This window comes from Vicugna pacos, chromosome 13 (genome assembly GCF_048564905.1).
Source record: "Vicugna pacos chromosome 13, VicPac4, whole genome shotgun sequence".
NCBI lineage: Eukaryota > Metazoa > Chordata > Mammalia > Artiodactyla > Camelidae > Vicugna > Vicugna pacos.
In genome coordinates this window covers 38,577,423-38,603,643 of record NC_132999.1, presented here as the reverse complement: position 1 = coordinate 38,603,643, position 26,221 = coordinate 38,577,423, and the positions used below count along the sequence as shown (strand labels likewise).

Below are 26,221 nucleotides of genomic sequence, written 5' to 3'. Positions count from 1 at the left end.
ATTTTTCCTATTATATTTTTAAAAAAATTCTACACTAGCCTCTAACTCCTAAGTTTGTATGATTTTGATGGGCAGAAGGACAGAGTGGGGATGCACACTGTTTCTTGTATATACATTCTTCCATGTCTCTATGGTCTTAGATTTCCCAAGAATTTGGGTTTCTCTGATTGCTTCTTTTAGTGACAGGCATGACCATCACTTTTCTCTGTCTACCACCTGTGCCTCAGTGATCTCATGTCTTATGGCTTAAAATGTCACCTTGGTTTAAATGCCAAATTCGCATCTCTAGCCCAGATCTCCCTTCTGAACTCCAGCCTGATCCTGCCATCGGGCCTTTGCACTAGCTGCTCCTTTTCATACCTTTCTCTTCTCATCTTTTCTCAAATCTTGTCTTTTCACTGATGTCTATTCTGATATTGCAGCTGTCCCTTACCCGCCAATTTCAATTTTCCCAACCCCCCTTAACTTGTTCTTTCTTTGTCCATACACATATCACCTAACATACTAGGCACTTTACGTGTTTATTATGCTTATTTACTGCTATCTCCCCTTACTATTATGTACCAACACAAGAGCAGGGATCTGGAATAGATCCTGGCACATAGTAGGGACTCAATAAATATTTGTTGAATTATTTTGATTTGAAGTGAATTGAATTATATATCTATGATGACAGTAGAGTAATTCCTATACTTTCTCACCTAGACTTTACAGGTAGGGAAATCTTTTTGTTTCTTTTATTTCTTTGCAAATGGATCAGGATTTATAAGCCCCCTGAGAGCTGTGACTCGTAACTGACATACTGTTAAGACAGAGGGGCATTTTTAAGTTAATTTGTTAAAAGTACAGGTAAATATGGCTGCTTAACTGAATGAGTTTATCTTTGTGTTGTAAACACGAATTTACATTACCACCTTCCCTCATCCCAAAGGAGACCAGAGTTTATTCTCTGGAAAAGGACGAGTTGCTCTGGAATTGGGGACATCAGACACACTAGAGACAGGGGTAGAAACAAGGTGGAAATGGAGTCTGAGCTGTGGCACCTGCAGCCCCTTCTTGCAGGGAAAGCCAGGCCCCTTCAACAGTTTCCTATCCCATTTTAACTCATCCCTCCATATAGAATTTATTTTTTGACTTTTGTTCATCTCAACGTCACTGAAAAGGTTATTTCCTATATTTTGAGTCTGTGTTTTTACATCCGATATAATTGAGATCTAAACATTTCTATTTCCAAATTGCTAGTCAATTATCTGAATACCCCTCATTGTTTGTCATCCCCTTTCAACTGGTTGTGCCAAACACACTCTGTACATCTACACAGATGACCTTATTTAAACTACATCATCTCAATGAAATGGGGTTGAACAGCTAAGCAGTCAAAATGTTGGTTGGTTTAAACTCCTGAGACAGAAGCTGGGCTGTGTGTGACATTCATGTGACTTTTAATTTCTCCAATGAGACATGTTTTTATGAAAATAGATGTAATTGATTTCAAAACATTGGCAAGTTTCCTCTATGTTTATTTTTCTAAAAGTTCCTTTTCAAAATATGTATGGAGAAGCCCTGACACCCAATGTAATGGCATTTGGAGAAGGAGTTTTTGGAGATTGTTAGAGGGAGATGAGATCATGAGAGTGGGGCTTCGTGATGGGATTAGTGCCCTTAAGAAGCGACACCAGACAATGAACTCTCCCTTTTCCTCTTCTGTCTCTCACTCCTGCAAGCACACAGAAGAGGTCATGTTAGCACACAATGAGATGGTGGCTGCCTATGGGCCAAAAGAAGATGCCTCAGAATGAAACCTTCCTTACCAGCACCTTGATCTTGGACTTCTCAGCCTCCAGAACTGTGAGAAATAAATTTCTGTTGTTTAAGCCACCCAGGCTTGAGCAGACGTACAGTATTATACCTACTTAAACTTCTGAATAAACCTTAGTATTCCACACTAGTTCTCCCAACTCTGTTGGATTTGTGTCCTCTCCCCACATCCTCCTTTCTCTCTTTCACCTATTTTAATTCTCTAAAAGTATTAAAAATTCAATACTTATTCATGGGTGATGTTTGGGGAGTGGGGGTGGGGTGTGCCAATGTCAACATTCAGTACACAGTAAATTTGAAGTTCACTTTTGTTATTTTGTGTCCTCTTTGCCTATGTGTGCTTTTACATGATGGAATCAGGTTTTATATGTTTTTAGAATTGAAATTGTTTTTTACTAAATATTAAATGATGCTCAGATCCTGAGCCTTCATAGCAGAGTGGTAAAAAGCTTGCACTCAGGAATCATAAAAATCTGTATTTAAATTCCAGCTCTACCACCACCACCTCTAGCTGGTGATCTTGGTCAAATTACTTATTTTTTCTTAATCTTATTTTTCCATCTGTAAAGAAGCATTTTTAATAGGCACTCCACAACAAATTTGTTATAACTGGTATACAGAGTCACTCAAAAATAGAAACTATTAATGTTGCATTTTATGGTTTTTAAACTTATTTAAAAAGCAAATGTTCCTTTATGAAAACACAGAGATATATAGGAAAACAAACATGACAGTACCCAGATATTACCAATGTAAAAATTCTGCTATAAAAAGACAAATACTGTATGATTCCACTTATTTAAGAGGTAGCAAAAGTAGTCAAATTCATAGAAACATAAAGTAGAGTGGTGTTTGCAGGAATAAGTGGGGCAGGGGAGGAAGTCATTGTTTAATGGGCACAGAGTTTTAGTTTTGCAAGATGAAAAAATTCTGGAGATGTGTTCCACAGCAATCTGAATATACTTAACACTACGGAACTGTACACTTAAAAGTAGTTAAGATGTTAAATTTTCTATTACTTATTTTTAGTACATGCACAAAAATTTTTGGATGTATTTCTTTCCAACAGACACACTCTAGTACCCAGTTTGAAAATTTTTTCGAACCCGCTAGTACCAATGCCGTATCACTTCTTCACCGACCTCTACTCGTCACATCCTCCCTTGTCTCCCTACCCAGCTTCAGGCATGCCCTTGCAGACACCCCCAACTCCCTGCATGTATATTGCAAACACCCCATCTCTGTCTGTTCTGGTTGCTATAACCGAAATATCATAGACTGGGTGGCTTCTAAACATCAGAAATTTATTGCTCACAGTTTTGGAGGCTGGAAGTCCAAGATCAGGATACCAGCATAGTCAGGTTCTGGTGAAAGTCCTCTTCCTGGTTGCAGACTGCTGACTTCTCGCTGTGTCCTTACATGGTGGAGGGGCTAGGGAGACAGACCCATGGGTGTCTTTTTTAAGGTCACTAATGTCATTCATGAGAGTTCCACCCTCCTGACCCAATCAGCTCCCAAATGCCCCACCTCCTAACCATCATCAATTATTAGGATTTCAGCATACGAGTTTGAAAGGGTCACAAACGTTCAGACTATAGAACACCCGAATTTATGTTCCCAGCCACAATCTCTCTCAGCACTTCGGATTCTTAATTCCAACTGCATATTGACTCTTGGGTATGTATTGGGCATTTCAGATTTAACAAGTCCATTTCCAAACCTGCTCTGCTCCCAGTATTTCCTGTCTCAATAAATAGAAACATCCAATTGCTCAATCAGATCATCCTTGACTCCTCTTTCTCTGAAACTATGTTCAACCCACCAGAAAATTCTGTCGATTCTGTCTTCAAAATATACCTTTTCTCATCACCTCCATTGCTACCACCTATTTTCTTTCACACAGATTATTGCACACTTGCATCCCCCGCAGTTTATTCTCCAGAAAGCATCCATTTTATGTTCTTACCATGATTTGCCTCAAGCAATATGGCATTCCTTGGTGATCCATGCATATGCCCACACATGCTCCCAGCTCAAGTTCTTTACCTTCTGCTAAGATACTCTTTTTTCAGAGCCCCCTTGTAGTCACTGTCCTCTAAAAGGTAACTTCCTATGGTAGCTCACAGAGAAAAAAAATGTGACAATGAATATATATATGTTCATGTATAACTGAAAAATTGTGCTCTACCCTGGAATTTGACACAACATTGTAAAATGATTAGAAATCAATAAAAAATGTTAAAAAAAATAAAAGTTAGCTTCTAACATCATAGATTAGTTTAACCTGTTTTTTTAATTTACTTAAATAGAATCATATGTATTATTTTGTGTCTGACTTCTTTTGCTCAATACTGTATTTGTGAGATTCATCAACATTGTTGTGTGTAGTTGTAGTCTGTTTATTTTCATTGTTGTGTGTACTCCACATTGTATGATATAACAGTATTTATTTGCCCACTGCACTGCTGATGGGCATTGGGTTGTTTCCAGTTTGGGGTTAATATTAAGAGTGTTCTAGGAACATTCTAGAATATGTCTTTTGGTGAATGTTTGTATGCATTTCTGTTGGTTATATACCTAAGGATGAGATTGCTGGATCATAATGTTCAGCTTTAGTAAATACTACTGCTAAATACTTTTCTGAAAGAGTTGTACCAGTTTATACTCTCACCAAAAGCACCTGAAATGTCTGGTCCTTAATTTTAATGTGGATTAATTTTTCAATTTTGTCCTTTAAGTTTAGCATTTTTTATCCCATGTAATAAATGTATGCCACTTCAAGGTCATAAAAATATTCTCTTATTTTCTTCTAAAAAATTTATTGTTTTACTTATCACTTTTAGATTTGTAATCCAACTGGACTGATTTTTGTTTATGTTGTAAAGTAAGGATTAATATGAATATTCAATTGACCTATCACCAATTTATTTAAAAGATCTTCTTTTTCTCCACCCTTGTCCTAAATCAGGTGATGGTCTATACATAGGTCTGAATTTGGACTCTTATTTTCCATTGTTCAGTTTGTCTATTCTTGCACTAATACCTACCTTATTGTCTTAATTACTATAACTTTATAATAGGTTTTCATATTCAGTAATATAAGTCTACCAGTTAACAATATACATTTTCTACTTACCAAAATTTAATGTTAATGAATAATTCTCTCCTCCACAATAGTCCTTGAACACTTTAACTATGACACTTTAATTTAGAAAACTTTAACTTCATTCATGCCCCTTTCAACCTATATGTTATTTTTCTCGGATATTTTAATTTGATTTTTTTAAACCTCACAAATTACTAAGATATTTACTCTACATCATTAATTCTCATTTAGATTGAGGCACATATTTTGCTGTCATTGTTCTTCTTTCTTTTTTGCATTTTAGTCCTTTTGTCTGGAATCATTTTCTTTCTGCCTTGAAAATTTTCTTTAAACTTTCTGTAGTCTGCTGGTAGCAAACTCTCTGTTTCTGATTTTTGTTTGTTTGTTTGTTTGAAAGTGTCTTTATTTCTCCTTTATTCTGGAAAGATTTTTTGAAAATTCTGCACTGAATTCTGGGTTGCTAATTATTTCTTCTCAACACATTGACGATTTCATCCCAGTCTTCTGACTTCCATTATTGCTGATGATAAGTTAGCTGTCACAATGCTGCTTGTGCTAGTTATCAAAATTTGCCACTGTATTAATTAGGAATTTCTGCATGACAAGTAACTCCAAAACTTAATTGCTTAAAAAATTAAACATTTTTTAATCTCATATTTTTAATGGGTCAGTAATTAACAGGCTGCTTAGGTGGGAGTTTTTGGCTCAGGATGAACTCAATATGGGGTTTCAGTAAGATGTCAGCTGAGGTGGAAGCCCTAGTAACACATTCCTTTTAAGATATATATATATATATATTCATTACAGAGTTTTATTTTTAACATGACTGTTGTTTTCTGAGTTGCGTTGGTATAAAAATCCCTGCCCACTATTACCAGAAAGAGGAACTCCAGCCATCCTCTATCCCCCTCTCCACCTGCTGCTTCCTTTTTCTTCATAGCCCTTACCATCACCTGAGATATTAACTCTTTATTTTTCTATTTATTGTGGACTGAAGAAAATACACAACCTGAAAGATGTGAGTTAATTTTTACTTGAGGACCTTACTGAGGACTATAGCCTGGGAGACAGGCTCTCAGATAGCTCTGAGGAACTGCTCCGAAGAGGGGAGCCAGGATACACAGGAGTTTTTGCTGAAGAGAATCATGTAGTCAAACATAAAAAGATTACTGTTAATCACAAAAACACCCAGACATCTCAAGTTAATGATTTTAGTGCTGTTCTATGTATAGGAAAATAGAAGAGTCTGGGCTTATTGAAGTTATTCCTTAGATATGCATCTGGTAACTATCTGGGGCCAGTATCCAGAGCACAGAATGTTTCCTGTTTTTCTCCAGCCTGAATTCCCCTCAGGGTGCACCATCCGTGGCTGATGGCTTCATGGTGGGCAGTTGGTTGTTTACTGGTATGACAGGCAACCTTCCCATTCCACATTATTATTATCTATTTCGTTCTTCTAGAATTAAGATCCAAGAAAGAAGAGACTGTGTTTTGATGACTGGGATCTCCTTGGAGCCTGCAGCAATGTGTGGAGGATTTAGGCTCTCAGAAGATAGTTGTTGCACAAATGAATGAATGAATGACAGAGAAAGGGCTTCCCCACCGGAGGAGCTGGGCGGCCAAGTGTTCTCTTGGGACTTCTGTCAGGAAACGCGGGCGATCTGCCAGGGTGGGGCTGTCCAGGGACTGGCAGCCCTGGGGGGCGTGCTCCGGGGGTTCCGGACTCCGGGTTTTCACGAGCGCCTGCCTCCCCGAGAGGGCGGGGCCCTCGGCGGCTCCCCATGGGCGGAGCCGGCGGCTGGGCGTGCGGAACCCGCCGGAAGACGCGCGGGCTCTGGGGTTGGTGGCTACGCTGCTGTGTCCAGGGACCGCACCCGGGGCTGCCCGGGCTGGGGTGAGGGCGACCCGGGGTGCGGGCAAAGGCCAAGCCGCGTCGGGAGGGCGGAGGCGCCGAGATACCAGGGCTGGGGCCCAGGAGGCGCTGCGCCGGTGGATCTGGCCGCTGCCGCCGGCCCGGCATCAGAACAGCAGTCGGCGAGGTGCATCCTCGCCCCTGTCTGCGGAAAGCCGGTTCAAGGCACCCGTCCCATTGCGGTCCCCAAAGCTCCTCTCCTGAGGGTGCGGCTGGGAAAGGACACCTTGGAGGGGCAGTGGGGGATCTGGTGCCGCAGCACCTGCCCTAGGCCGCCTCTGGGGAATTTGGAAAAGACCCCCACCCAGTCCGGAGGCCGACAGTCCTCTGGTGTTCCGAAGGAAGCCTGTGTGAACGTTGGGCGATTTTTGAAGAATCATTGTGTTGGGTAGGGATGCGATCTGCCTATAAAAGGCTGGGAAAGAACAAAGTCTGTTATCCCCAGTCTTCTCTAAAGAGACACCCTCTGGAGCTGAAAGCCTCAAGAACGGGTGCTCTCGCGCCCCCATCTCTGATCCTACCAGCTTCCAAGGCCGGTCTGGTGAGTAGGAGGCTCCGCTCGCAGCCTGTGTCTGTAGTCTGTAAGTCCGAGGTAGGCATGTCTGGGAGCAATGAGAAGGGGCATCCTCGAAATAAAGCTTCTCTGTCTTTAACTGTTTCCTAAGTAAGATTTGAAAGTTTCTCCACTTGGGTTGCAAACCATTTTACATCTTATATATTCAGGGGCAGGATATTTTCCACATGCTCCAATCCATAGGCTCCTTTCTCTGCATCAGTCACAGCTAAAAACAAAAAGAAGCCAAATACCCTGCCCCACAAACTTCAAAAAATTAGGCCGGCTTTCTTTCCACGGAGCTAACACTAGGACTGTTCTTGGGGCCCAGGTACACTGGACCTGGTCGCTGTGGAGACCTGTTCAGATGCTAGGGGGTTCGATGGGATGATAGATTTGGGTTGTTTCCAAATTTTCCTTTTACAAACAGTTTTGCAATAGTCCTCATTATACATCAAGTTCTCGACTTCCTCCATTTGAAGTCATACCTCTCTCCCCCAATTTTTACATTTTCTGAAACCAGGGTGCGTCTTAACAGAGAGGTTTAGAGGAGTTGCCGCTGCTGGACATCCATGTGGGTGGCAATGTGTCTGTCACTGCTTGCCCATGTGAAAACTTGGCTATGTGATTGTTCCATCAGCTGAGATACTCAGACTTTAAATTCAGATCTGTAATTGTTTTATTTTTAAACTTAGATAATGCTGTGATGCAACATTAAAGCAAAAGGTCTATAATAATGTTTATTGAGGGTTTACTGTATGCAAACATTGTTTCAATTAATCAGTGCACCCTATGAAGTACAATTATCCCCATTTTCTAGATGAAGAAACTGAAGCTCAGAGAGTTGAAGTACCTTAGAGCTTTTAAGTACAAATGTCAGAATTCTAACCCAGGCTGTCTGAGGTCTAAGCTTATCCTCTTACCTCCCAAATCTGTGTCCAGGCAGAAGATACATGTGCTTACAAGGAGGGAGGTCAAGGTAGAGCCTCTGAGTGTGTGTGGGTCTTTGGCTGTGTGTGTGTGTGTGTAACTGGGAGATAGAGCCACATGCAAAGCATTGGTTCTACTTATTCCCATATTGAAGCCAAATCATTGTTTTTGGATCTTTTGCAGCTCTAAGTATATTTCTGCAAGTTCTGGAGGTTGGAGCTGTATGATCGGTTTTCTGGATCCCTCGTCTCCTGCCTTTTTCTCTGCTAGAAGAATATAAAGAAGTATGTACTCAGACCTACTCAACCAGCTGCCTCCCAAGGAGGCAGTACTTGATTTAAGAGAGGAGCCAGTGTTTCAGAGCTGTTAAAGCCACGTCAGCCTCTAGGAGCCACCAGGTTCTCCTGCCGCAGGGACGCGCCAAAGTCCTGAGGGCAGGAGGCTGTGATCAGAGGAGGACCGTGCAACTTTGATGCCTCTCAGCGTAGGCTCTGGCCGGTTCCTCACTGGGAAGTGGACAAGGCCAGTCAGGCAGCAGCATCATGCTGCAGCAGCTCCTGATCACCCTGCCCACAGACACCAGCACCTGGGTGAAGCTGCACCATCCAGAGAAGGCCAAGGAGGGGCCGCCCCTGTGGGAAGATGTGACGAAGATATTTGAAGGAGAAGGTGAGGGTAGAATGATGGACTCGGGAGGGAGGAGGGGGAAGGGTTCTCTAGTTATGTGCGGAAGGATAGGTACACACTTCATGGAGGGAGCCCTCTGGGGAGAAAATTGGAGGAAAGCACTTCCTTGGGGCTCATGCTTATGGCTTTGGGGACAGGACAGCTGTGAGAGAAAATGTTGGGCTCTCAGCACTGGATCCCAGTCACACGTTCCCCATGCTGCTCCCATCCCCTATCCTCAAATAAACACATGACAGAAGACAGAATCCAGGGTGTTACCCACAAGCAGCTCCCAAGTGTATCCGTGCGATTCACAGACAGCGGGGTCAAAGGTTTCTACCCCCTTAAGCCCTCCAGTGGTTTTCCTTCTTAAGTTTCATTCATTTTAGCCCCAAACCAATATTTTTTCTTTCTTTTCCTCTCCTGCAAAGTGGAAGGAATGACATGCTTGGTTACTCTCATTTTACCTTGAAATGTATGAGTTCTGTGGGAAACATGTCCAAGGTTACACAATATTTAGTGGTCTGATCAGGATAGATGGATGGACAGAGGAATTCGTATGTTTCATGTGGTCTCTTAGTTCATACCTTTAAGTCTTCAGATTCAGCCTGTATTTGCTGTACTCTAGCTCTGTCAGGCAGGGTCTTTGCTAAGCATCCTGACAGATGGAAAAATGAGTAATGATCCCTAATGCTAATTATGAGTTGATAGAAACAGACACATACCCAGATCAAAAGAATAGGATGGAGCCCAAGATTATTCTATGGTAAAATTGTTGTGGAAGACAGGAGACAGGAAACAATCTTCTGATTGTACTTAGAGCAATTTTCACAAAGCAGATGCTATGAAACTGGGCTTTAGAAGATGTCTAAGTTTTTGATAGAAGAGTCAGAGAAAGGATACAAAAGTGGATGCCTTGAAAAGTGGTTCAGAGAATGGAGACTCTTCCAGTCTAACAGGGTTAAGAATGTGGTTGACATGTGTCCCACAGGTAAAGGATGGCGGTTAGAGGAAATCAGTGCTGGGGAGAAACGCTTCAGGCAGCTTGTAGAGCACCTTGAAGTCCATGGGAAGTGTCTATATTGTTCTTCCTTGTCAGGAATCTTTGAACAAAGACATGGGCTGGTGGATCTGTGCTTTTAGACCATCATTGACCATTGGGAAATATTAATGCCCAAAGCAATGCCCTGCAGCACCTCCTCACTAAGGAGGCTCCAGTCTGCTCTTGAGTCACTCTCAGTGTCCGTCTTTGTGAATGTATGAGAGAGGAGCCACATTCAGCAGGTCTGCAGGCAGCTTTTCTATTTGGGGGATTTGGGGAGATACAAACGTCATAGCTCTTTTCCTTCTTCAGCTCTGCTGTCTCAGGATGCTGATGAGACCCAGGGAGAAAGTTTAAAGGATGAAGTGACCCCCAGGTCCCCGACAGCAAAATTCCAGGTGGGTTGGAGTTTCCGTCACTTTCTTGACATGCTTCTTGGTTTTTAAGATTATAACTTGCCTTTTGTTTTGGAGTTGGGGTGTGTTGAGGCTAACAAATTCAACCCAGGGAGCCCAGTGCAAGTTGCTCTCGTATAGAAAACTGGGCCCCAGTGGCAGCAGTTTCTCTACTCATAGAAAGCTTGTTTCTAACCGACATCTAGGTCTAACATTGTGAAAATTTCTGTAGAGAAAGCAAAATGAGTGACATAATTCTAGCCCCTAAAACCCAACAGCTACCCCTGGGATCTAAGCTAAACCTTAATTTTTATGAGTATTTTATACTTAAAACTTGTGAGAAAGAAAGTTCTGACATTCTTCGTGAGGTGCACATATCACTTCATGAGGTGGTCCTTAGAATAGTACCAGGAGCAGAGCCGAAACTGCAGCCAAAGGAGACGTGAGTGGAGAAGAAATGGTCAGACCACACACTTTAGACACGCTGTGTGGTTACAACAGGGTGTGGAAACGGTGTCCTCACCGCCTGGTGGAAGTGGAAGTGAAACAAAAGGAAAACTATGGAATAAATGAGAGATGAGGACTTGAGTAAGCGATGTTATTCAAGGACAGAAGAGTTTTAAGAGAGAAGAACCTGGGTTCTGAAAGTAGTATAGGATTTGAACTTATCTCTTGTATCTACTTGCTCAGTGATTTTTTTTAGGTGTTTACAATCCCAGTTTCCTCAGCTAATTCAGATACTAACACCCTGTAGGACTGAAATGCATTCCAGGAGTATTTCCAGTAATATAGAAGCAGTAATAATAGTCTAATGTTTGAAGAGTTATCTCCACATTCAACTTATCTGGAATTCTGATTTTTTATCTCCTGACATATATCAGAAACTGATGGGATTTTTAGCACTGGAAAAGATTAAACTTCTTAAAATTGAGCTCTAGTTTACGTAGAGGAAAATACACTGAAGAAAGTGTTTAGTTGTATTTTGACATATTTATACACCATGTAACCAAATCAAGATACAGAACATTTCCACCATCTCAGAAAGTTCCCTTGTGCCCCTTTCCAGTCAAAGCTCTGTTTTGCCCCTAGTAGAGAATACATGGGATCTCTGCATTATTTCTTATAACTGCATATAAATCTATAATGAAATTATATTAATATATAATAAATGTATAATCTCAAAGAGTTTATTTTAAAAAAGAAATCTATATACTGCAGTTGTTGGTAGTAGTCTATAAATGTCAGTTAGGTTAAGTTGGCTGATAGGTTGTTCAAACCTATATCCTTGATGAATTTTTGTCTACTTCTCTCATTTACTGAAAAGAGTGTTAAAATCTCTAATTAATGTGGTTAATTAAAGGGTCTAAATCTCCCTTTAGTTCTGTCAACTCTATTTTATTTATTTTGAATTCTGAAATGTGTGGGATTGTTATCTTCTTGATGAACTGACCGTTTATCACTTTGAAATATTTCTTCTTTATGCCTAATAATATTCTTTTTCCTTAGCCCACTTTATCTGATTTAACGTAGCTCCTTCAGTGTTTAGTTATTGTTTGTATGGTATAGCTTTATCCATTCTTTTACTTTTAACCTATCTGTGTCTTTATATTAAAAGTGTGACCTTCTTAAATATAGGTAGGTCTTGCTTGCTTAGCCCATTTACAGTTACATAATCATTGATATGGTGGGATTTAAGTGTATACTCTTGTTCTTTGTTTGCTGTTTGTCAAATCTATTCTTTGTTTCTTGGTTGCTCCTCTCCTGCCTTCTTTTAGGTTGTGTAGTCTTTTAACATTCCATTTTATGTCCTCTAGTGACTTTTATAGCTATACTTCTTTGATCTGTTTTTAGTGGTTGCTCTAGCCATTATAATATGCATTTTAAAATTTTTATTTATTTATTTATTTGTTTTTTTTTTTTATTGAAGTACAATCAATTACAATGTGTCAGTTTCTGGTGTACAGCACAATGTCCCAGTCATGCATGTACATACATATATTCATTTTCATATTTTTACAATATGCATTTTTAACATGTCACCATTGAATATTATACTGCTTCACATATAATATGAAAGCCTCATTTCCCCACTTACCCTTCCCATTCTTTGTGTATTGTCATTGCGCCTCTCACTTTACATGTTATCCACCCCACAGTACATTGTTCTTATTTTTGCTTTTAACAGTAAATTGTCTTATAAGGAATTAAGAAAAGGAAAAAAATCGAGTCTTTCATATTTGCCCACATATTTACCAATTCAGGCACTTTTCACTCCTTCCTTTAGTTCCAAGTTTCTAAATGGCATCATTTCCCTTCAGCCTAAAGAACATCTCTTAGCATTTCCTGTAGTGTGGGTATTCTGGTGACAAATTCTCGCAGCATCTGTCTTTATGTGGTCTTCCTATTTGAGGATCTTTTACTGGATATAGAGTTCTAGGGTGGCTGTTTTTTCCTTTAAACACTTTAAAGATGTTCCATGATCTTTTAGCTTGTATTGTTTCGGATGAAAAGTCAGCTATTATTCTTATTCTTCCCATAAATGTGACGTCTTTCTGTTCGTTTCTTTGTTTTATACCAACTTTTCTTGGTTTTTTTGTTTGTTTGTTTCTCCTTTCCTACCTTCTTTTCACTACTTTTATGATCTTCCCTTTTATCTTTGCTCTTCAGAAGTTTTAATGAGCTGCATAGACGTACTTTTTTTTTAGTTTTTTTGGGGGGGATGGTTTGTTGAGCTTTTGGATTCGTGGGTTAATGTTTTTAAATTAAATTTGGAAATTTGTTTGGCCTTTATTTCTTCAAATACTTTTTTTTTTGCCCATTCTCTCTTCTTCTTCTGAGATTCTAACTACATATATATTAGGCTATTTGATATTATCCCAGGGTTTTCTCTCTCTCTCGGTGTTTCAGTTTGAATAGTTTCTATTGACCTGCCTTAAATTTCACTGATCTTGTCTTCATCAGGTCCAATCTGCTGTTCAGTGTAGCCAGTAAATTTTTCAGATCTTTTATTTGCCAGTTGTAGAATTTTCTTTTACTTCTTTTTTAGCTTTTCTTTCTCCTCGGTTACCCTGGTGTTTTCACCTATACATATTTTATTGTAAATTCTTCAACATACATTTAAGCAATTGCTTTAAACTTCTTGTCTGCTAATTCCAGTGACTTGGTTACCTGGGATTTTGCTTCTTTTGATTTTTATTTTCTTGATTATAGGTCAGATTTTCTTCCTTCTTTACATGTCTAATAATTTTTTATTGCAATTCAGGTATTGTGTATACAAGAACAGTGGAGAGTGAAGTATGCATAGGTAGGCCCATTTCTCCATCAGCCTGGAAGGACTTTGGTGTTGAGGAGATTAACTCTCTTTGACAAAACTTCGGATGCATGGCCTTTTGGCCAAGCATCTGTGATTTCATATTGTTGGAACATTTGTTGTATCCCTGGGGGTTGCAGCCTACTATAAATTTGCTGTGGCTGAACCAAGAAAGAGGGCATATGCAGATTTCTGCAGAAATTAGGATTCCATGAAAGGTTTTGAGGAGATGAGGAAGGTGGGTATCTTTCAGAGTGCAAAGTGATTTTGGAATGTGAAGAATTTCTTTGGGTTGAGTTCCATGGAAGTTTATCCCTGACCTGTGTTCCTCAATTGAAACGTGACTATCTGGGCCAAGGACTAGTTTCTCTTAATAAATAATTAAAAAATTAAAAATACATGAATACACATATATTCGTTTTCATATTCCTTTTCACCTTAAGCTACTACAAGATGTCAAATACAGAAATTGATACAACATTGTAAACTGACTATACTTCAATTAAAAAGAAGTTTAAAAAAAAACTGAGTGGAAGAAGCAATGAACTATTCGCAACATCAAATCAAATCAAGTGAAGTGAATAAATATCCACTGAGCACCAAAAAAAAAAATATATATGAATAGATAGATAGATAGATATAGTCTGTTTGTTTGGTCTGTTCTGTTTATTTCCAGAAGACTCTAAGCCCTTTCCTCTGACTGGTGGTTAAGGTGAGGGACTGAGTATTCATGTTTTCCCTAGAGCTGTGGCTGAGTTCTGGCTGACATACACTTTGAGTTCACTTCTGATTAACCCAGCTACCTCTGCTGAGGGGCTGATCCTTTTCAATCCCTTCAGTATTTGAGCTAAGGAGAGGTAAGACCACAGTTCCAGACAGTTCCGTTCATCTTGCATTAAACTCCAGCAGGGCCCCAGAATTTCAGCTCGGCAGGAACACACTGGTTTCTTTGTGACAGTAAGTGCTGAAAGCCTCTCTCTCCCCTCCCCCAGCCCCTCTGATCTCATTTTCTCCCACTCTCCCCTTCGCTAGCCCACCTCCAGCAATGCTGGCCACTCTCTTGTTCCTCAGACAAGCCAAGGATGCTCTCACCTCAGGTCTTTTGTCCCTGCCTGGAATGCTGTCCCCTCAGATGTCCACGTGGCTCTTCCTCACTGAATTCATGTCTCTGGTCAAATAGCACCCTTGCAGGAAGTCCTTCCCCAGCTATTCTGCATGAAAGGTCCTCACTGTGACTCTCCCTGTTCCCTTATCCTGCTTAATTTTTTTCTAAGACACATATGACCATCTATCCTTCTCTATATTTAGTTACTTATTTATATCTACTTCTTACTTCTCTATATTTAGTTACTTAATCTCCAGAGAATCGCCAAACAGATCCAGAGGAGGCTCCCAGTAAAACCAGTTTAGAATCTCTCAGGATTTAGAGTACTGTCAGACATCTTGGACCTTGATGGAGGTGGTCTGACTGAAAAGGAATATATTTGATGTTCTAGGAACTGTTGACCTTCAAGGACATATGTGTGGACTTCACCCAGGAGGAGTGGAAGCAGCTGGCCCCTGCTCACCGGAATCTGTACCGGGAAGTGATGCTGGAGAACTATGGGCACCTAGTCTCAGTGGGTAAGGATGGGCTAAACCTACATCCAGAAACCTGCGTATTACAGGAGAGTCATAATTTCTAAATTATTAAATGTTGTGGATTCCCTGGAGTTTGGCCTTGGGTTCAGTATTGGAGATTGATATCTCATTCCTTTGAAAATCAAGCTAGAGCGTATCTGAACCTCCTTTCTTGGGGGAACAATTTTACTTTGTAGAACGAGAATAGAAAGACGTGCTGCGGTGCCCCTTTCCATTCTGAGAGACCCTAAATGCCAGATGACTGGAACTACATGCCAGGGATGGTTCTTCAACCTTAGCAGAAATATTCATACTCTTTTTTCACTCCATAAGCAGGATATCAACTTTCCAAACCTAGTGTGATTTCCCAGTTGGAGAAAGGAGAGGAGCCATGGATGACAGAGAAAGAAGGCCCAGGAGATCTGAGTTCAGGTGAGACCAAGGCAGATGGTACCTTTTAATATGTAGGCCAGAGAGGGGGAGAGCATAGCTCAGTGGTGGAGTGCATGCTTAGCATGCACGAGGTCCTGTGTTCAATCCCCAGTACCTCCATTAAATAAACAAACAAACAAACAAACCTAATTCCCCCCCCAAAAACAAACAGAACAAACAAACAAACAAAAAACACATTCATCATAGTCCCTACCACCTGATATGAATTGCATTCACGGGACATGTGTATAAGAACATTCAGGCAACCAATATATAGGCCAGAGAGCCCCACATCTCCCCAGGCTGTGGGGAAGGCTGAGGCCAGTGGACAAGCACTGAACCCGATTTCACCCCTCTCTTCGCCACCCTTTTCCTTCATCTGACCTTGCAAAGCTCTCTCTGGAATTGGAGGGAAGAGAAGTCTTCTCTTTATTAAGGTTAAACTTGATTTTTCCTCTTTCTTTAGCATCCTAAAGTCTGCCAATCCAGAGTTCCTTTCTTAAGCAGTCAGATGTACGTGGTCTCTCCTCACAGAAAGCAAATCTCTTGTCAGGACTGCCATCACATTCTACAGATCTTTACTCTTCTCTCTTGCATTCTGTCTCCACAGTCCCCCGACTTCCATTTTACAATCCCAATTCTGTTCTCACTCGTTTTTAAACTCATGTATCTGAATCTATTGTGACTACTTTATTATGGAAATTCCTGCAAGAAAAATTACCACAGGATTCCTTCTCATCAAATCCAGTGGTCTTTAACAATCTCCTCAACTTTGCTTTTATTATGAAATATTTAGACATTCAGAAAGGCATAGAGAACATTATAAGTTTCTGTGTAGCTTCCAGTTGAATTAAGAAATAGAAGAGTTGAAGCCCCGCTGTTTCCCTCCTACCTTTCGAAATAACCAGCTCTTCTGAGTTCAAATATTTTCATTGCTATATGTGTCTTCATACTTTTATGTCATGTGGTGTATATCCCCGAACAATATATAATACTATTTTGCATGTTCTTATTCTTTAAATAAATGGTATATATGCTTCTCCCACTTGCTTTTCTCTTTCAACACTGTTGATATTTACCCATATTGCTCTGGTTCATTCATTTCCATTGTATTCATAAACTACACTTTATCCATTTTCCTGTTCATAGACATTTGTAGTGTTCCTGAATTTGGGGGTTACAAAGATGCTGCAGTAAATCTTCATGTATGTATATTCTTATGCATATAAGCAAGTGTTTCCCTGAGATACTTGCTGGAAGCAGACTTGTTGGGCCATGGAGGAGATGCACCTCCGTTTTGCTAGGTCTCACCAAATTGCTCTTCAATGTAGTTGCACCAGTTGCAGGTTTTAAGCGTTTCCAGAACTCAACATCTTTGTCAACACTTAGCATTGTCAACCTTTCACATTTTTATAAATTTAGTGGGTGAATATGGTATTTTGTTGTTCCTTTCATTTTCCTGATGACTAATAAGAGGGAGCATATTTTCATGTTTACTGACCATCCATCCAGGATTTCTTTTTTTGTAAATTACCTATTTATATCCTTTGCCAGTTTTTCTATTTTTTTCCTTATTGATGTATAGAAATATATATATATATTATTTGTTATTTTTTTAATTTTGCTTTTCCTATTTAGGTTTAAATCTGAATTTATTTTATATGTAGTGTGAAGTGAGGATCTTGTTTCACTTTTTCCATGTGGATAATCAGTCCAGGAACCATTTATTGAATAGTTAATGCCACTGTCACCTGCCAGGTTTCCTTGAGTCTATTTCTGGACTCTATTCTGTTCCATTTTTCTATTTTCTATCCCTACTGTAATACCAAGCTGTCTTAATTATTGTATTTCATAGTGAGACTTAATATTTTGTTCTTCAAAATCGTCCTGGCTGTCGTCAGCCCCATGCTTTTCCATTTGAACTACATAATGCATGCATCAGATTACACACACACACAGTGATTGGAATAGACTTGAATTTATAGGTCAATTTGGGGGAGGCAAAATTAATAGTATGACAGTGAGTCCTCCTGTCCAGGAACATGGTATATTGCTCCACTAATATTGGTAAATATTGATATTTACCAATTCAAAAAAATAGTTTCAGAATTTTCCCCCATAAAAGGTTTTTACACATGGCACATTCTTCGTCAGATTCGTCCTGAAGAACCTACATTTTGTTGCTATTGTAGATGCTATAAATTTTTTAAATGATGTCTCCTCTTTGTTGCTAGTGTGTAATAACATGATTGGTTTTGATCTTCTAGCCAGCCACCTTGTTGCACTCTGTTATTAATTCCAATCATTTGTCCATTCTCCTGGGATTTGTCTTTTTCAACTTATAATAATGAAAATAATAATAAAAGCTACCACAAATGTTCTTTCCCTGCCTCTGGGTGAAATCTCAAAGAGGTCCTGTAGATAGTCCAGTCCCTTTAAATAACAAGAACAGTCTGATTTTAGTGAAATGTTTAGTTCGGTGCAATAATAAAAACTCCCAACCTCAAAGTTAAATCTTCTCTCCTCCCCTAGCTTGGACCTGCTTCAGCTTGGATACTGAATTGGAGGGGGTCATAGATGGCCTGTTCTCTCTCTCCCTCTCCTCTTCTTCTCTTCCTCCTTCCCTATTTGGGGGCCTGCAGAGCGCAGACTTTATTATGGCCTCTATTCATTTAGAATTTGGAATTTGGAAGTACTAATGATCCTTCTGTGTTGATCAAAAATCCTACGAGAAGTCACACTATTCAGGAATGCAGAGCTGTCAGTTGAAATATTAGTCATGGTACAATAAATTATCAAGTAAAAAAACCAGTCAGAATTTTAAAGGTTAAAGGATATTTTCATAGAACATAGCAATCGTTGCAACATAGCAGGCTGGGTTTCTTACGTAAATAACACTTCCTGGGACAGGTGAATAACTACAGGAAGCAAAACAATGTGTAAATATTAATACAAGTTTCACTAATAGACAGCTTGACATTCTTGTGAATGTTCTTAGTTCAAACCTTATTTTTTGAACTGGCTGAAGTGGGAAAAGGGAAATCTTTTCATCTTTCTGAGAATGTTTTCCAAAGTAATTATCAATTAAAAAGACATATTGTTAGTTCAAAATTTGTAGATACTGACAGGCATATGTAGAATAGATAAACAACATTATACTGTATAGCACAGGGAAATATATACAAGATCTTGTGGTAGCTCACAGCAAAAAAAAAATGTGACAATGAATATGTGTATGTTCATGTATAACTGAAAAATTGTGCTCTACACTGGAATCTGACACAGTGTTGGAAAATGACTATAACTCAATAAAAAAAAGTTTTTTAAAAAAGGCATATTGTTAAGACACAGCCCTGAAATTTCATTATTTAGTATTAATAGAAAAGGAATAAAATGTTCAATTTTTAACTCTGTATGTAAAAATCACACTTTTACCCTGTTTGTTCTTTTTTTTTTTATTGAAGTATAGTCAGTTTACAATGTTGTTTCAGTTTCTGGTGTATAGCATAATAGTTCAGTCATGCATATACATACATATATTCGTTTTCACATTTGTTTCCATTATAGGTTACTGCAAGACATTGAACATAGTTCCCTGTGCTATACAGTAGAAATCTGCTGTCATTGTTTCTTAATTTAATTTCCCATTTCCTCTCCAGGCTACATAACCATATATAAATATAGTCAAAATCTCATGTACTTTATATGTATTGTTATCTAAATCTCTATTCCATACCCAGTATAATAATTGATTTTTCAGAGCATAATGAAGATGAGTTATGTGCATTTCTCCATTTCTTTCAGACTTGAAGAGTAAGACAGAAACCAGTGCGTCAACTGCAAAGAAAGACATTTTACAGAAACAGTTAAATTACGGCACGATGATGGGAAAGTTCATGAGGGATGATGTCATGTATTCCACATGGAGAAAAGTCTCTAAATATGATGATGAATTAGAAAGGCACCATGATACCCCTGAAAGAGACGCGAGACAACCCATCTTGACTCACAAGAGGAGAGGCCAAGAAACTGACAAATTCGGCAAAAATATTGTGAGTTCAGATGTTGTTATAGAACAGAAGCGCCGTAAGTGTGACACACCTAGAAGGCGAAACAGATACAAACTAGATGTAATTAACCATCCAACGAGTTACATAAGAACAAAAACCTATGAGTGTAATATATGTGAAAAGGCCTTCAAACAACCCATTCACCTTACTGAACACATGAGAATTCATACGGGTGAGAAACCTTTCAGGTGTAAGGAATGTGGAAGGGCCTTTAGTCAAAGCGCATCCCTTACGACACACCAGAGAATCCACACTGGTGAGAAACCCTTTGAATGTGAAGAATGTGGCAAAGCCTTCAGACATCGCTCATCCCTTAATCAGCACCATAGAACTCACACTGGGGAGAAACCCTACGTATGTGATAAATGTCAGAAAGCCTTCAGCCAGAACATTAGCTTGATCCAACATTTGAGGACTCATTCTGGAGAGAAACCCTTTACGTGCAATGAATGTGGCAAAACCTTCAGACAGATTAGACACCTTAGTGAACATATAAGAATTCATACCGGGGAGAAGCCCTATGCATGCACTGCGTGTTGTAAAACTTTTAGTCATAGAGCGTATCTGACACATCACCAGAGAATTCACACCGGGGAGAGACCCTACAAATGTAAGGAATGTGGGAAAGCCTTTAGGCAGAGGATACACCTTAGCAACCACAAAACTGTTCACACAGGAGTGAAAGCGTATGAATGCAACCGCTGTGGGAAAGCCTACAGGCATGATTCATCCTTTAAGAAACATCAGAGGCATCACACAGGAGAAAAACCTTATGAATGTAATGAATGTGGAAAAGCCTTCAGCTATAATTCATCTCTTACTCGACACCATGAAATACACAAGAGGAATGCCTTCCAAAATAATGCGTTAAAACAGATTATTCAACATGAGAACAAAAACCAAGTCTAAATCAGTCATTCTATGCTTTGAATTTCAGGACTCTAAATCTGAGGAATTGACATAATGATGCCAACTTCTGATTTTGCCCACCATGTAAATAAATGCTACATTGGTAACTACTGATACCTCCATACAAAGTACTTAATCAAGAATAAAGGATGACCCTTCAAATTAAATTCAACAGAATAGAAAATTCATACATTATTATTTTTATGATTTCATGGTAGATTAAATATCTTCATGGGCAATGACTGACTTTTCAGACTGGCATTTGGAAACTACTGTTTGAAATATCACCACCCCTATTTTTTTAATTAAAATTTTATTTTTTTTAAAAGGAAAAACTTTCGCATGGTATGAAGTTCATAAGACACAGTCATTTTTACAAGTGAAAAGCCTTCTTCCATCCCCCACCACAAAATTTACCTAGAAGTAACCGTTTTTTATAACTAGTGTTTTGTGCGCCTTTCCAGAGATTTTATATCCGAGAGAATACAAATACACATTTTTTCTTTTTAATAATAACTGGCAGCCTCCTATACAGATGCATCTGCATGTTACATTTATTGCTTCACCGTATATCATGGAGGTCATTCCATATCAGTAAATAAAGTGCCTACTCATTCTTTTTCATAGCTGCAGAGTATTCCATGATTTGAATATACTTTAGCCATTTCACTACAGATGGACTTTTTTGGATTTCTGATCTTTTGTTTATATGATCTTGCAATAAGTAGTCATAACATTTTCATTTCTCATGCATATAAGTACATGCATAGGGTAAGTTCCTAGAACTGGGATTTATGTGCATTTGTATAATGGATACTGCCAAACTGACCTTCACAGAGATTGGACCAATTTATTTTCCCACCAGTGAGACATAGAACTATAGGAACCATATCCGGTGCTGAAGCATCTCCTGGACCAACAGCTCTATCATCATCCATCAAAGAAGTATCAGCTTCTCTCAATAACAGTCTAGAAGTACCAGGTGAGCTGCATCCCCAGAAGGAGCAGCACTTGCCGTCCTTGAAGCCAGAGAGAAATCTGCATCTTATTGAATAGCAGCCAAACCCACCAAAGTTTCAGTTGGACAAGGAGAAGGTATCCCTCCACCAACTTCTCTAGTCCCTGACTTCTGAACCTGGAACTGTCTGATGAATAAGAGTCCCATTAAAGAGACTGGTCCACCTGCCTTAGTAAGTATAGTCTTGACTGTAACCCCTTTGTTAGGAATGGAGGAAAACTGACAATTGAATCAGGGTACTTAAGATGGCAGGGTATACCACAGACGATCAACTGACCACATGTAGCATTTTAAAGGATGGCTATGTTAGCAAGTTACAGTTCACATGTGGAGGGAGACAGAAACGAGCTAGGACACAGTTGTCTAATTAATAAACATTAATTAATGAATGAGCATTAATTAATTAGTTGACATTGCTTACTATGTTGTGAAAGCTGAGTGCCAAGGTCAGGACCACAATGATTTTGTACATGTTCATTTTTCATTCTGGTAAAATTTCATTAAAGTTTTAGTGATTCTGCAAAATGTTGATGGATTTCCCCTTATCTCCATCCCCACAGCCACTACTCCAGTTATAAACCAAATCCTGGCACTTAGGATCCTTCATTACATCTAGTCTTCTTTATAACTTCCTCTTCCATTTACTTCTTCCCATACAGGCTCTGACTACATCAAATATATTAGTTGAGACTCTAAGTTGCAAGTAACAGAAATCAACTGAGGCTAGTTAAGTCTCAAAGGGAGGTGTTAATAGAAGGATATTAGTGTATCTCGTGTAATTCAAGGCAATGATACAGTATAACAGTGGACAGAGACCAGGACCTGAAACAGGGAAAACCTAGGCACAGGTTTCTCTCCATCTCTCACCTCTGCTTTGTGTTTTCTTCATTCTAGGTTTTTTTAACACCTCATTGCAAATCATGCTTACCATCAGCTTTAGATTTTACTATCTTCAGTTTCCATCACCCAGAGAAAAGCTGTCTTCTCTTTCTCACTTATCTCAAAATCCTGGGGAAGGCCTCTTACTGGCCCAGCTTGGTCAGCTGCCCACCTCTAAACAAGTCACTTGTAGGCAGAGATTGCAGCTTCTGTGGGAACCATGTGGATGGTGTGAAGAGGTGGTGGGTGGGGTGATGGGGAGGGCTGCTGGAGCGGTGGGAGAGCAGGAGAAAGGGTTGCTGTTCCGAATCCTACTTACTCTTCAATGCCAGCTCTTCAGATCAGAACTTTAGAATTGGAGAGGGTCTATGAATTCACCTAATTGAAACATCACTTTATAGATGAAGAAATGGAGAATCCTCTTCTTTAATTACTCATGTCCTTTCACCTGAGTCATATTTTCGAGCACTTTTTCTCTGAGTTGTTAGCCTAGCTTTCCAAACACTTGCCCTTAATAACTTAACATATCTGCACTTTGCCATTATAAGGGTTTTACTTTTTAGATCTCCTTTTGCCCCAAGAAGATCTTTCAAAAGTCATGCTTCAGAGCCTACCCATTGGCTCTGCCTTTTATCAGAGCCTATTCATTCATTCTACTTAACCCACAGGCACTTCTTCTGCGGTTATGTGAATGTTCTTCCCCAGAGCTGTGTCCTTAGGCATATCGTCTTCTCAAGCTATACATTTTGTCTGATTGATCTTGTTAACATCCCAACATGTCTCACATCTATGTCTGTATCTTAGAAATCTCTCCTGAGCTCCAGAACATTATATTCAACATCCCACTGGATATCTCCACTTGGATATCTCATAGTCACCTCCAAGTCAGTATGTTCAAAACTCAACTCAATTTTTTCAATAAAATCTGTAATCCTTAATCCAGGAAATGGTACCACCACTCATCCAATTCTCCAGTTTATACTTCTCCCTCTCCCTCATTGATCATTTCCCCTAATCTATCACTAGGTCCTATGTATCCTATTTGGGATCTCTTCAGTATGTATCCTCCTCTCTAGTCCCATTGTCAGTGCTTTAATGAGGCTCTTAGCATTTCCTAACTGCTTAAATAGATTCCTGTTTTTTTTTCCTGTATTTAATGGACTCATCTCTCTATCTTCCCCACTGCTGCTAGAGAGATCATTTAAAACACATAACTGATCAAATTATTGTTTGAAATCCCTAAATGGTTTCTTATAAAGGACAGATTCCTTAATAGAACAATTGGTATAGAGCATTGCCTATTTTTCTAGCAGTAGCTCCCAAACTTCCCCCCAAGCATACTTTTCCCCAGCCATAAAGAGCTCATAGTCCTCTAAATATTCCATGCTATTTCATGGTTTCTGCTCATCAACTGTGCTGGAGTTTTTTCTTCCTTCTGCCCAACTTCTTTAGTTAGCTCCTACTCATCCTCCCAGATTTAGTTCGTGTCACATCCTCAGGGAATACTACACAACATTTTGTGAAGTTTTGGATGAACACTTGAATTCTTGGCTAAATTTACTAAATAAAGAGATCGGCCTTATCCTGCAGGATTTTTGGCCAGAAAGTGCTAACATGGGATTTAAATTTTACAAAATTACTCTGGAATCAGTATGGAAGACCATGGCTTGACATGAAGCAATAACCAGTCCTATACCACTTCAATTTGATTCACACTGTTGCTTGCTACACTTCCTTCTTTTCTTGCCCTTGCTAGCATGGGTTTGCACCTTAAAAAAAAAAAAAAGCCTCCAGTCCTTGCCTCAAGCTCTGTTTCTGAGAAGATTCTGGCTAAGACAAGCATATAACCCCAGTTTCAGTAAACAGGGTCAATGGGACAATTTCTGGACTTCCTGTTTTTCCACTGGACATAAATCTGGAAGACTGTTGCCCTGGGAGATACTGGCAGTGGAAGAGGAAGGAGGCTGCCAATAAATAGAGAAACACAGAGGAACTAAATCCAAGAAATGGAGACAGAAATCTCAATTCTGGTCACACTGTTTTATGCCTGGATCAAGCCTCACCTGAAGCTAGAGCTCTTGGGTTTTCAAACTGATAAAAGAATAAACCCTAATTGATTCAAGGGTTCAAATGTCCTACATTTGAGGCTGCCTGTTTTTAGCAGAAGCTTGGCTCAGTCTTAAGTGCTTAACTTATTCCCACCTCCCCTGACTTTCTAACTTAGGGCTACCTTTTCTGGCTTTCTCCAACTAAGTAATACCCTTTTCAATGACCAGAAATTGGTGTTTGGCTGAGGAGAGGCTGATCTTATATGGTGACGAGAATCTTCTCATACTGTCAATGGGTTTCAATTAAGCGTGTTAAAGATATGTCAGTGATTGTTTTAGCACCTGTGGGGAACACAAATTTGAGCAAGGTAAGTTCCCTGCCCGTAGGTTCTGATGCTCAAGAGCAATATTGTCCAAGAGAAATATAATGTGAGCCACGACACAAATGTGAACCATACTAAATAATTTAAAAATTTCTACCCGCCACATTAATACAATTAAAAGCAATAAGTAAAATTAATTAAAAATAGATTTAACTCAATATATCCAAATATTACCATTTCAACATGTAATCAGTATAACAATTATTAGTGAGTTATTTAATTTTTTTAACTAAGTCTTAAAAATACAGTATATTATAGTTACAGCACGTCTCATTTTGGACTAGCCACATTTCAAGTGCTTAAGAGCTAAACATGGCTAGTGGCTACCGATGGCTGGGAGTCGCTTATAGGTCAAGTGACAGCACAATTCCGTCCCGAGTCAAAACACATGCAGAGCTAGCGGCGCACGGGAAGGACCGGTCCAGAGCTGTATCCTGCATCAGGACCCTCCTCAGCCCCGCAGCCAACGGGCTCTCGCGGGATCCGCGGAGTCGCGAGGACTAAGCGGTGCCGCTGAGGCCTCTGGGAGGGGCGGTCCTTGGGCAGCCGCTGGGCATTCTGGGCCTGGTCTCCGGGAGGCTTCTTAGAACGCACGAAAGCAAAGGGCCTCTTCCGGATTTTAGCGTGCGCATCGAAGGTAAGAGTCGGGGAGCTGTTCTGAGGCTGCGGAGTTCAGAGGAGTATCCGAGGTTAGGGGAAGGCCGGCGAATGGGGGTGGCTGGTGGAGGTGTTGCGGTTTGGAGCCCAAGAATCTGTCCCCGCGGTTGCCGCGTCCGCCTACCGGCTGGGAACGTCTCCGTGGCAGCGGTGTATCTCGTCTGTCTGCTCTTGTGCCTTTAGGACCTTGCGCCCTCCAAGGACCCTGCTGTTGGTTAGGACCCCTTCCCAAGGCCAGCGACCCCTTGCTCGCTCCTCCAGGATATTGCCGGGAGTGCTCAGTAAACTTTCGGGCATGCTTGAAACTCCCGGGAAGACAATGGTTTGCGGCCGGTGGGAAGGCTCCCGCTGAAGGCGGTAGTTTTCGGGGCCCACAAGTCTGGGCTGCACTTAACAAGTCAGGATGTTGAGGGTGAAGGCAGTGGCAGTTCCGCAACAGCAGGATCCCGTCAGAGAGGAAAAGCCTCTGATCT

General features: G+C 40.0%; 1 protein-coding gene and 1 pseudogene across 1 annotated transcript in view; both read left to right on the top strand.

The window, feature by feature from the left end:
- Nucleotides 1-20,937, top strand: part of ZFP69B (ZFP69 zinc finger protein B) — a 32,602-nt gene extending 11,665 nt beyond the window's left edge. The window contains exons 7-13 of the mRNA XM_072975874.1: nucleotides 6,572-7,192; nucleotides 7,294-7,377; nucleotides 8,808-8,988; nucleotides 10,340-10,425; nucleotides 15,229-15,355; nucleotides 15,686-15,784; nucleotides 19,589-20,937. Coding sequence (XP_072831975.1) covers nucleotides 6,572-7,192; nucleotides 7,294-7,377; nucleotides 8,808-8,988; nucleotides 10,340-10,425; nucleotides 15,229-15,355; nucleotides 15,686-15,784; nucleotides 19,589-20,763 — 2,373 coding nt within the window. The 3' untranslated portion in view covers nucleotides 20,764-20,937. The remainder of the gene's footprint in view (nucleotides 1-6,571; nucleotides 7,193-7,293; nucleotides 7,378-8,807; nucleotides 8,989-10,339; nucleotides 10,426-15,228; nucleotides 15,356-15,685; nucleotides 15,785-19,588) is intronic.
- Nucleotides 13,785-13,997, top strand: LOC140700698 (cytochrome c oxidase subunit 6C-like; annotated as a pseudogene).
- Nucleotides 20,938-26,221: the final 5,284 nt, after the last annotated feature.